Source organism: Macrotis lagotis, chromosome 2 (assembly GCF_037893015.1).
Source record: "Macrotis lagotis isolate mMagLag1 chromosome 2, bilby.v1.9.chrom.fasta, whole genome shotgun sequence".
Classification (NCBI taxonomy): domain Eukaryota; kingdom Metazoa; phylum Chordata; class Mammalia; order Peramelemorphia; family Peramelidae; genus Macrotis; species Macrotis lagotis.
Window position 1 is genome coordinate 31462042 of NC_133659.1, and position 13005 is coordinate 31475046.

Sequence of the window (13005 nt, forward strand, 5' to 3'; positions counted from 1 at the left end):
CCGGATTCTGGAGAAAGGGTTGGGCAAGGAGCCAGGCATGGAAAGTGAGGCAGAGGAAATCTGATAGAGCCAAGTGGATTCTTGCCCATAAACTGGCCTGTTTAGGGGAATTGACAGCCTTATGCCAAGAGTTTTGGCCAGAAGAGAGGGGGATGGGGCGTTGGAGAAGTATTAAGAAGGGGGAAGGGATGTCCCTTCCTTCATTGGGTACGATCCATCTGAAGGCCAGCCCCTCCCAGTCCAGGATCAGAGCATCATCTCTGCTGGCTCCCCCTCACACACTCTTTCCCCCCCCCCCTCCAGTGTGCTCCCCTATTGCAGTCACATTTTGCAGAGCACAGACCACTTTGTCCTGTCTCATCTTGAGACTGGTGAACCTCCTCTGTCCCTGGAGCCACATGTCCCACACCCAGAGAGGAAATGGATGTCTCCTGCCTCTAGGGTAGCCTGGGTCCCCACCCTTGCAGGGAGCCTTGCACTTTAATAACATGTAACAAATTTGAATTTCTTTAAATAAAGCATATTTACTCTTTTGGCCTCTACTTAGTCTGTGATTAAAGCTTGTTGATGGGCAGATCGGTTGGTTGGCCAGTGAAGAGGAAAAGGCCACCTCCTGGAAGAAGGGGTGTGGGAGCCGGAGTGGGTCAAATAAACCACCACATGAAGCTGGAGGCTCATTTCTTAAAAGTGGGGAAGTGGCCTGCAACATTGCCAGAGAAGTTAGGGCACTTTGGGCTGGAGAGAGGAGGCCAACCTACCACCAGACCCGAGAGTGGGGAGGGGATTTCACAGGGACTTGTGAGACCACAGTTCTCATTTGAAAAATTCAACAACCCACAGATGAAAAAGCAGACTAGAGAAATGATCAGGGTCACAGCCAGAATTCAAACCTTCGGGGCGGCTAGGTGGCATAGTGGATAAAGTACCGGCCTTGGAGTCAGGAGTACCTGGGTTCAAATCCGGTCTCAGACACTTAATAATGACCTAGCTGTGTGGCCTTGGGCAAGCCACTTAACCCCGTTTGCCTTGCAAAAACCTAAAAACAAAAACAGAATTCAAACCTTGACTCCTAAATCCGGTTTTTTTCCACTAGAGCAAGGAATTTGGGGCAAGTCCATAAAATTGCAGCAGGGAGGATTTAAACAGTACGTAAGGAGGAACCTCTGATAGTAGCCCCCCCCCCCCAAAAAAAAGAAACAAGTCCCCTCCCATCTCCCATTGCAGAACCTGCTTCTTCCTTGGCTAAGCAGAGTGATGGTTGCTTCCCCTCCTTCCTTTCCAAAGTGTGCTAGATTTTGTTCCATGGTTATTAGAACCTTGATCCTATGATCCTTCCATTCTTGGCTCTCCTGGGGAAGTACCTTCTAAAATAGGAATGTACTTTCCCAGGAGAGAGCCAAGAATGGAAGGATCCTTAATTTGGATTCCTCAAGCCCTGGACAATTGACCCGCTATTTAGAGGGTCTGTACCTGTGGTGGGCACAGTGGGCTACTGGGGGAAGGAGAGTCCACAGAGCAGGGGCTAGCAGGTAATAGGATGGCTTGGAGAAGGAGGCCCGTTGAAGCATGACACATCAGGATCCTAAGATTGGGGAATCTCCAAACAGGAAACAGGCCCAGATGGGAAGGAGGCTTGCCTAGTCACCCTGGCAGGGAGTAGCCAGGGATGCCCCTCATTCCGAGGCCAGGGATACTGTACTGATTCCCGGGTCTGTCAGGACTGTGGCTCTGGTCAGATGAACATCTCGGCCATGGTCCCAGGTTCAGCTCATTTTGGCTGCCACAGCCCCACCCCATCCCCCATCCTTATAAGACCAAAGGTTGGGGTTTTAGTATTTTATTAAAAAGTTTAATATCAGACTTCTTTGCTGAAGATGAATTGGACGGGGATAGGCAATTAAGGCGATTGAGAAGACAGAAGCCGTGAACTTAAAGGAAAAAGATTATTGCATGGGTGTGACTCCAGAGCAAGCCACCAGCCACTGGGGCATCCCAGTCTCCTGTCCCACACCTCTTCCCATGCCTCCAGACTAAGGCGAGCTACTTACTGCTTATAGGCCAAGCCCTTAGGTTTGAAGCAGTAGTCCCAATGGGCCAGAGCTGGCAGAGAATTAAACTGGGCATTCCTCTCAGGATAGGTGGCAAAAGGGTAAGAGACAGAATGATTCACCACGGGTGGCATATTGCATAGTGAGGGGGCAAAGGCCACCTCCTGGAAGATGGGGTTGTGTGGTGCTGGGTTTGGGTAAGAGGCCAGGGGTGGAGCAGATGCAGGGGACACGAGTAATCTAGCTGGGGAATTAGCTGAGGAGTTGACTGGGGAGGCATGGCTCCTTCCTTTCTGGATGCCAGTCAGGGGCCGGAGGGTCTCTGGCTTGGGGTCTGACACCGAGAGGTCGACTTTGACCCCTGTATTCATGCCGTATTGCCGACGTTTGTTGATCCAGTAGAGGAGGGGGCTGTAGCTGAAGGTGGCCTTCTGCATCACCTCCACCCACTCCTGGGCCTGCTCTTCCCTTCGAACCTTCTTCCTCCAGTGGAGAAAGACCATGCAACTGCCAGTAATCACAGAGCACAGCCCCAAGACCACAAAGTATAGTGGGAGCCAGACTGGGGAGAGGAGATAATAGGGCATTAACTAGTGACCAGAGATGGGAGCATTCTACCCGACCACCAGCAGACCTCTCTCCTTTCTGGTAAACCATTCCTAGGGACCCTAAAGAGTTTGGGGGGAGTTCCCACCCATGCAGAGCTCCCACTTGATGAGGGACCAATTGCCTTCACCCTTCAGAAAGCCCGGGGCCAAGGTGGAGACGTCCACTGCCCACAGGAAAGAGCTCTTGGGACACCCTGACTCCCACCCCTTGGATGGTCTTCTACTCTGTCCCCACAGATGGGGAAGGAGAGAAGAGCCACCTACCACCGGGGATACTAAGCCGTTCTCCTCGGGAATCCATAGGGCAGAGGGCTGCCTGGTGCTGGCGCCTTAGGAGGCTCTCTGGGGGAAGGCCCTCCTCCCCAACCTTGCTCCAAGGAATGTAAGGTCAGAACCCTGAGATATTATTGTTTCTAACGGTTGCCAGGTTCCAGAACCTGAACATTCTAGAGGCTGGCCACCACTGGGAGAAAGAGACTGGCACCAAATACCACCACCTTTACCCCCATAGGCAGGGGCAAGACAACACATAAGAAAGGAGAGCCTTTCCTTGAGGTCTGGGGCTCCCTTTGGGAGGTCCTGTGGTATACTGTGGTCATGAGCTTCCCCTGAGAGGCTTTTTCCCTCTCCAGCCTTCCCCTTCCACCCTGCTGCACCCCACACCCCAAGGCCTCCTTGTGATGCGGGGGGAAGATGAAGAGAATTGTGAATGTAGAAATCGGTTGGAGATGTAAATTGACCACGAAAGTAGAGAATTATGATTGTAACAGAAACAACTGTAATCTTAAAAGCTGCTTGGGTGGAGACCTCCCCCCCAATTCTTGATGTACCATTGGTTGTTTAATGTAAAATCTGGCTTCCCCTCTACCTAATTCCTGGTCCTGTAAGAAAAAGGGAGTTCACCTTTTGCCCTCTGAATGAGAGGCAAGACATAAAAATCTGAGTTGGACTCCAGCTTTGGGGCCACAGTCTTCTCTGACCTGTGGCCCAGCCAATGCTACTTGGCTGTTCTTTTCTCTCTCTCCCTTTCCTTTCCTATGTCTTCTAACCTTTTCAATAAATTTTGTTTTATTTCCTCCCTTGCTTTCCCAAGTCTGAATAATGATTCCTCATAGGCAGAACTGAACCCAAGTAGCCAGCAGATACACTTGGAGCATTGCTTTGCACATAACCCGCCAAGTAACTGCTGGATAACTGCATGAGGAAGCTACTGAAAGAACCTTTGGGGTTTGCATAGGGTTCCACATCCATACATGTCATTTCTCTTGAAATGACCCAGTTCTCCACCCATGTATTTCATGTTATTTCCTGTTGACAGTTGGCATGCTTGGTATTTCTGCCTTACTGGAGAATGTAAGCTTTTTGAGTCTTTTGCCTTTGGGAGCCCAGAGCCAGAGGGGTACTTGGCAGCCCACCCTCACTCTTCCCCTCCCCCCCCCACTGGAGGCAGAATTCTACTCATCTCTCCCAGCACAGCATAATGCACTGAAAATATCAGTTACTTGATAAATGTGAAATGAATCTGGACTTGTAAAATATAGGTCAGAAAGGGGTCCACCAGATGACTGGAGACCTAAGGGCTTTAAGGAAAATCCTTGAGAAGCCTTCAGCAGCACCAGTGGATGAGACCTCAGAGTGCGGCTATGCACAGGCCCCGAAAGAGGCCTAGCTTGGGAAGACCATGGAGGAAACTTAATAGAATGATCCTGAGCAAGTCAGCCTCTGCCTCCTCATCTGTAAATGGGAGGGTTCAACCTGAAGCCTTTACCATGTCTTCTGCACCTAAATCAGCTATCATCTAAGATCCAAGGTTTGATGAATGAGTTCCCCCTTGGATCCAGCTCCTGGGACCTCAGGCCTCAATTCTAAACTGATTCAAGTGCTAAGCTCCAACCTTGGGGTCAGAGATGGACTTCCCTTCCTTCCAGGTGTTTTCCCTTTCTCTTGCTGTTTTTACCATCCTTCCTTCAAATCCAGCCTGTGATCCTCCTTCTCTGGGCCTCCTCACCCTCTATCCACAAACTCCAGGCCCACATCCAGGAGGAGTTTTTGGAGGGTTTCATTTTTTTCTTTTAATATTCACAAGAGGAAGGGGGAATATACAGTTTTAGTAGCAATACAATGAAAGATCCTGAGTCCTCTTAGGCATGGGGGGTGGGGCTTCAAATTAGCAAGGGCTGGGATACCCTCACTCTTAAGTCCCACTGGGAAGAGGTTCTGGGGAAGTTATCCTAAATCATAGGACCACAGATTTAGAACTGAAAAAGACTCCCCGTCCCCAGGGGATGCCTGCCTGGGACCTGAAACCAAGACCAGAAGTCACATTGGACCTCTGACACAAGCTGTTAGCACCCCAGGACTGCTGCTTTCTACCAGTTAAAGGTTGGGAGGTTAACCACAACTTCCCTCTGCTTCAGTTTCCTCAACTATAGAATGGGGGGGGGGGCTAATAACAGCCCCTCCCTCAAATGGTTGTTGTGAGGATAAAAGGAGCTATTTGTCCAAAGCTCTCCACATACAGCAGGTGCTACATAAAGGCTACTCTTGCCTCTCCACATACAGCAGGGGCTACATAAAGGCTACTCTTGCCTCTCCACATACAGGCGGCGCTACATAAAGGCTACTCTTGCCTCTCCACATACAGGCGGCGCTACATAAAGGCTACTCTTGCCTCTCCACATACAGCAGGGGCTACATAAAGGCTACTCTTGCCTCTCCACATACAGGTGGCGCTACATAAAGGCTACTCTTGCCTCTCCACATACAGCAGGGGCTACATAAAGGCTACTCTTGCCTCTCCACATACAGCAGGTGCTACATAAAGGCTACTCTTGCCTCTCCACATACAGCAGGGGCTACATAAAGGCTACTCTTGCCTCTCCACATACAGGCGGCGCTACATAAAGGCTACTCTTGCCTCTCCACATACAGGCGGCGCTACATAAAGGCTACTCTTGCCTCTCCACATACAGCAGGGGCTACATAAAGGCTACTCTTGCCTCTCCACATACAGCAGGGGCTACATAAAGGCTACTCTTGCCTCTCCACATACAGGCGGCGCTACATAAAGGCTACTCTTGCCTCTCCACATACAGGCGGCGCTACATAAAGGCTACTCTTGCCTCTCCACATACAGCAGGGGCTACATAAAGGCTACTCTTGCCTCTCCACATACAGGTGGCGCTACATAAAGGCTACTCTTGCCTCTCCACATACAGCAGGGGCTACATAAAGGCTACTCTTGCCTCTCCACATACAGCAGGGGCTACATAAAGGCTACTCTTGCCTCTCCACATACAGCAGGGGCTACATAAAGGCTACTCTTGCCTCTCCACATACAGCAGGGGCTACATAAAGGCTACTCTTGCCTCTCCACATACAGCAGGGGCTACATAAAGGCTACTCTTGCCTCTCCACATACAGCAGGGGCTACATAAAGGCTACTCTTGCCTCTCCACATACAGCAGGGGCTACATAAAGGCTACTCTTGCCTCTCCACATACAGCAGGGGCTACATAAAGGCTACTCTTGCCTCTCCACATACAGCAGGGGCTACATAAAGGCTACTCTTGCCTCTCCACATACAGGCGGCGCTACATAAAGGCTACTCTTGCCTCTCCACATACAGGCGGCGCTACATAAAGGCTACTCTTGCCTCTCCACATACAGCAGGGGCTACATAAAGGCTACTCTTGCCTCTCCACATACAGCAGGGGCTACATAAAGGCTACTCTTGCCTCTCCACATACAGGCGCCGCTACATAAAGGCTACTCTTGCCTCTCCACATACAGGCGGCGCTACATAAAGGCTACTCTTGCCTCTCCACATACAGCAGGGGCTACATAAAGGCTACTCTTGCCTCTCCACATACAGCAGGGGCTACATAAAGGCTACTCTTGCCTCTCCACATACAGGTGGCGCTACATAAAGGCTACTCTTGCCTCTCCACATACAGCAGGGGCTACATAAAGGCTACTCTTGCCTCTCCACATACAGCAGGGGCTACATAAAGGCTACTCTTGCCTCTCCACATACAGCAGGGGCTACATAAAGGCTACTCTTGCCTCTCCACATACAGGTGGCGCTACATAAAGGCTACTCTTGCCTCTCCACATACAGCAGGGGCTACATAAAGGCTACTCTTGCCTCTCCACATACAGCAGGGGCTACATAAAGGCTACTCTTGCCTCTCCACATACAGCAGGGGCTACATAAAGGCTACTCTTGCCTCTCCACATACAGCAGGGGCTACATAAAGGCTACTCTTGCCTCTCCACATACAGCAGGGGCTACATAAAGGCTACTCTTGCCTCTCCACATACAGCAGGGGCTACATAAAGGCTACTCTTGCCTCTCCACATACAGCAGGGGCTACATAAAGGCTACTCTTGCCTCTCCACATACAGCAGGGGCTACATAAAGGCTACTCTTGCCTCTCCACATACAGCAGGGGCTACATAAAGGCTACTCTTGCCTCTCCACATACAGCAGGGGCTACATAAAGGCTACTCTTGCCTCTCCACATACAGCAGGGGCTACATAAAGGCTACTCTTGCCTCTCCACATACAGCAGGGGCTACATAAAGGCTACTCTTGCCTCTCCACATACAGCAGGGGCTACATAAAGGCTACTCTTGCCTCTCCACATACAGGCGCCACTACATAAAGGCTACTCTTGCCTCTCCACATACAGGCGGCGCTACATAAAGGCTACTCTTGCCTCTCCACATACAGCAGGGGCTACATAAAGGCTACTCTTGCCTCTCCACATACAGCAGGGGCTACATAAAGGCTACTCTTGCCTCTCCACATACAGCAGGGGCTACATAAGGCTACTCTTGCCTCTCCACATACAGCAGGGGCTACATAAAGGCTACTCTTGCCTCTCCACATACAGCAGGGGCTACATAAAGGCTACTCTTGCCTCTCCACATACAGCAGGGGCTACATAAGGCTACTCTTGCCTCTCCACATACAGCAGGGGCTACATAAAGGCTACTCTTGCCTCTCCACATACAGCAGGGGCTACATAAGGCTACTCTTGCCTCTCCACATACAGCAGGGGCTACATAAAGGCTACTCTTGCCTCTCCACATACAGCAGGGGCTACATAAAGGCTACTCTTGCCTCTCCACATACAGCAGGGGCTACATAAAGGCTACTCTTGCCTCTCCACATACAGCAGGGGCTACATAAAGGCTACTCTTGCCTCTCCACATACAGCAGGGGCTACATAAAGGCTACTCTTGCCTCTCCACATACAGCAGGGGCTACATAAAGGCTACTCTTGCCTCTCCACATACAGCAGGGGCTACATAAAGGCTACTCTTGCCTCTCCACATACAGGCGGCGCTACATAAAGGCTACTCTTGCCTCTCCACATACAGGCGGCGCTACATAAAGGCTACTCTTGCCTCTCCACATACAGCAGGGGCTACATAAAGGCTACTCTTGCCTCTCCACATACAGCAGGGGCTACATAAAGGCTACTCTTGCCTCTCCACATACAGCAGGGGCTACATAAAGGCTACTCTTGCCTCTCCACATACAGGTGGCGCTACATAAAGGCTACTCTTGCCTCTCCACATACAGCAGGGGCTACATAAAGGCTACTCTTGCCTCTCCACATACAGCAGGGGCTACATAAAGGCTACTCTTGCCTCTCCACATACAGCAGGGGCTACATAAAGGCTACTCTTGCCTCTCCACATACAGCAGGGGCTACATAAAGGCTACTCTTGCCTCTCCACATACAGCAGGGGCTACATAAAGGCTACTCTTGCCTCTCCACATACAGCAGGGGCTACATAAAGGCTACTCTTGCCTCTCCACATACAGCAGGGGCTACATAAAGGCTACTCTTGCCTCTCCACATACAGCAGGGGCTACATAAAGGCTACTCTTGCCTCTCCACATACAGCAGGGGCTACATAAAGGCTACTCTTGCCTCTCCACATACAGGCGCCGCTACATAAAGGCTACTCTTGCCTCTCCACATACAGGCGGCGCTACATAAAGGCTACTCTTGCCTCTCCACATACAGCAGGGGCTACATAAAGGCTACTCTTGCCTCTCCACATACAGGCGGCGCTACATAAAGGCTACTCTTGCCTCTCCACATACAGGCGGCGCTACATAAAGGCTACTCTTGCCTCTCCACATACAGCAGGGGCTACATAAAGGCTACTCTTGCCTCTCCACATACAGCAGGGGCTACATAAAGGCTACTCTTGCCTCTCCACATACAGCAGGGGCTACATAAAGGCTACTCTTGCCTCTCCACATACAGCAGGGGCTACATAAAGGCTACTCTTGCCTCTCCACATACAGCAGGGGCTACATAAAGGCTACTCTTGCCTCTCCACATACAGCAGGGGCTACATAAAGGCTACTCTTGCCTCTCCACATACAGCAGGGGCTACATAAAGGCTACTCTTGCCTCTCCACATACAGCAGGGGCTACATAAAGGCTACTCTTGCCTCTCCACATACAGCAGGGGCTACATAAAGGCTACTCTTGCCTCTCCACATACAGCAGGGGCTACATAAAGGCTACTCTTGCCTCTCCACATACAGCAGGGGCTACATAAAGGCTACTCTTGCCTCTCCACATACAGCAGGGGCTACATAAAGGCTACTCTTGCCTCTCCACATACAGGCGGCGCTACATAAAGGCTACTCTTGCCTCTCCACATACAGCAGGGGCTACATAAAGGCTACTCTTGCCTCTCCACATACAGCAGGGGCTACATAAAGGCTACTCTTGCCTCTCCACATACAGCAGGGGCTACATAAAGGCTACTCTTGCCTCTCCACATACAGCAGGGGCTACATAAAGGCTACTCTTGCCTCTCCACATACAGGCGCCACTACATAAAGGCTACTCTTGCCTCTCCACATACAGGCGGCGCTACATAAAGGCTACTCTTGCCTCTCCACATACAGCAGGGGCTACATAAAGGCTACTCTTGCCTCTCCACATACAGCAGGGGCTACATAAAGGCTACTCTTGCCTCTCCACATACAGCAGGGGCTACATAAGGCTACTCTTGCCTCTCCACATACAGCAGGGGCTACATAAAGGCTACTCTTGCCTCTCCACATACAGCAGGGGCTACATAAAGGCTACTCTTGCCTCTCCACATACAGCAGGGGCTACATAAGGCTACTCTTGCCTCTCCACATACAGCAGGGGCTACATAAAGGCTACTCTTGCCTCTCCACATACAGCAGGGGCTACATAAGGCTACTCTTGCCTCTCCACATACAGCAGGGGCTACATAAAGGCTACTCTTGCCTCTCCACATACAGCAGGGGCTACATAAAGGCTACTCTTGCCTCTCCACATACAGCAGGGGCTACATAAAGGCTACTCTTGCCTCTCCACATACAGCAGGGGCTACATAAAGGCTACTCTTGCCTCTCCACATACAGCAGGGGCTACATAAAGGCTACTCTTGCCTCTCCACATACAGCAGGGGCTACATAAAGGCTACTCTTGCCTCTCCACATACAGCAGGGGCTACATAAAGGCTACTCTTGCCTCTCCACATACAGGCGGCGCTACATAAAGGCTACTCTTGCCTCTCCACATACAGGCGGCGCTACATAAAGGCTACTCTTGCCTCTCCACATACAGCAGGGGCTACATAAAGGCTACTCTTGCCTCTCCACATACAGCAGGGGCTACATAAAGGCTACTCTTGCCTCTCCACATACAGCAGGGGCTACATAAAGGCTACTCTTGCCTCTCCACATACAGGTGGCGCTACATAAAGGCTACTCTTGCCTCTCCACATACAGCAGGGGCTACATAAAGGCTACTCTTGCCTCTCCACATACAGCAGGGGCTACATAAAGGCTACTCTTGCCTCTCCACATACAGCAGGGGCTACATAAAGGCTACTCTTGCCTCTCCACATACAGCAGGGGCTACATAAAGGCTACTCTTGCCTCTCCACATACAGCAGGGGCTACATAAAGGCTACTCTTGCCTCTCCACATACAGCAGGGGCTACATAAAGGCTACTCTTGCCTCTCCACATACAGCAGGGGCTACATAAAGGCTACTCTTGCCTCTCCACATACAGCAGGGGCTACATAAAGGCTACTCTTGCCTCTCCACATACAGCAGGGGCTACATAAAGGCTACTCTTGCCTCTCCACATACAGCAGGGGCTACATAAAGGCTACTCTTGCCTCTCCACATACAGCAGGGGCTACATAAAGGCTACTCTTGCCTCTCCACATACAGCAGGGGCTACATAAAGGCTACTCTTGCCTCTCCACATACAGGCGGCGCTACATAAAGGCTACTCTTGCCTCTCCACATACAGGCGGCGCTACATAAAGGCTACTCTTGCCTCTCCACATACAGCAGGGGCTACATAAAGGCTACTCTTGCCTCTCCACATACAGCAGGGGCTACATAAAGGCTACTCTTGCCTCTCCACATACAGCAGGGGCTACATAAGGCTACTCTTGCCTCTCCACATACAGCAGGGGCTACATAAAGGCTACTCTTGCCTCTCCACATACAGCAGGGGCTACATAAAGGCTACTCTTGCCTCTCCACATACAGCAGGGGCTACATAAAGGCTACTCTTGCCTCTCCACATACAGCAGGGGCTACATAAAGGCTACTCTTGCCTCTCCACATACAGCAGGGGCTACATAAAGGCTACTCTTGCCTCTCCACATACAGCAGGGGCTACATAAAGGCTACTCTTGCCTCTCCACATACAGCAGGGGCTACATAAAGGCTACTCTTGCCTCTCCACATACAGCAGGGGCTACATAAAGGCTACTCTTGCCTCTCCACATACAGTAGGGGCTACATAAAGGCTACTCTTGCCTCTCCACATACAGCAGGGGCTACATAAAGGCTACTCTTGCCTCTCCACATACAGGCGGCGCTACATAAAGGCTACTCTTGCCTCTCCACATACAGCAGGGGCTACATAAAGGCTACTCTTGCCTCTCCACATACAGCAGGGGCTACATAAAGGCTACTCTTGCCTCTCCACATACAGGCGGCGCTACATAAAGGCTACTCTTGCCTCTCCACATACAGGCGGCGCTACATAAAGGCTACTCTTGCCTCTCCACATACAGCAGGGGCTACATAAAGGCTACTCTTGCCTCTCCACATACAGCAGGGGCTACATAAAGGCTACTCTTGCCTCTCCACATACAGCAGGGGCTACATAAGGCTACTCTTGCCTCTCCACATACAGCAGGGGCTACATAAAGGCTACTCTTGCCTCTCCACATACAGCAGGGGCTACATAAAGGCTACTCTTGCCTCTCCACATACAGCAGGGGCTACATAAAGGCTACTCTTGCCTCTCCACATACAGCAGGGGCTACATAAGGCTACTCTTGCCTCTCCACATACAGCAGGGGCTACATAAAGGCTACTCTTGCCTCTCCACATACAGCAGGGGCTACATAAAGGCTACTCTTGCCTCTCCACATACAGCAGGGGCTACATAAAGGCTACTCTTGCCTCTCCACATACAGCAGGGGCTACATAAAGGCTACTCTTGCCTCTCCACATACAGCAGGGGCTACATAAAGGCTACTCTTGCCTCTCCACATACAGCAGGGGCTACATAAAGGCTACTCTTGCCTCTCCACATACAGGCGCCGCTACATAAAGGCTACTCTTGCCTCTCCACATACAGGCGGCGCTACATAAAGGCTACTCTTGCCTCTCCACATACAGGCGGCGCTACATAAAGGCTACTCTTGCCTCTCCACATACAGCAGGGGCTACATAAAGGCTACTCTTGCCTCTCCACATACAGCAGGGGCTACATAAAGGCTACTCTTGCCTCTCCACATACAGCAGGGGCTACATAAGGCTACTCTTGCCTCTCCACATACAGCAGGGGCTACATAAAGGCTACTCTTGCCTCTCCACATACAGCAGGGGCTACATAAAGGCTACTCTTGCCTCTCCACATACAGCAGGGGCTACATAAAGGCTACTCTTGCCTCTCCACATACAGCAGGGGCTACATAAAGGCTACTCTTGCCTCTCCACATACAGCAGGGGCTACATAAGGCTACTCTTGCCTCTCCACATACAGCAGGGGCTACATAAAGGCTACTCTTGCCTCTCCACATACAGCAGGGGCTACATAAGGCTACTCTTGCCTCTCCACATACAGCAGGGGCTACATAAAGGCTACTCTTGCCTCTCCACATACAGCAGGGGCTACATAAAGGCTACTCTTGCCTCTCCACATACAGCAGGGGCTACATAAAGGCTACTCTTGCCTCTCCACATACAGCAGGGGCTACATAAAGGCTACTCTTGCCTCTCCACATACAGCAGGGGCTA

The 13005-nt window shown here is 51.1% G+C and overlaps 1 protein-coding gene across 1 annotated transcript; it reads right to left on the reverse strand.

The window, feature by feature from the left end:
• Positions 1-1821: 1821 nt before the first annotated feature.
• On the reverse strand, positions 1822-3971 carry TEX38 (testis expressed 38). Its single transcript, XM_074221513.1, has 2 exons — positions 2921-3971; positions 1822-2610 (listed from the first exon to the last, which is right to left on the reverse strand). Exons 1-2 carry the CDS (start codon positions 2955-2957, stop codon positions 2045-2047), a joined length of 603 nt encoding a protein of 200 aa, XP_074077614.1. The 5' UTR covers positions 2958-3971; the 3' UTR covers positions 1822-2044.
• Between the last annotated feature and the right edge of the window lie 9034 nt (positions 3972-13005).

Excerpts from the sequence above, each read along its gene's own strand:
- TEX38 (XM_074221513.1), bottom strand. The coding sequence starts at position 2,957 with ATGGATTCCCGAGGAGAACGGCTTAGTATCCCCGGTG. Across the intron at positions 2,611-2,920 it reads ACGGCTTAGTATCCCCGGTG|TCTGGCTCCCACTATACTTT; the intron begins GTAGGTGGCTCT and ends TCCTCTCCCCAG.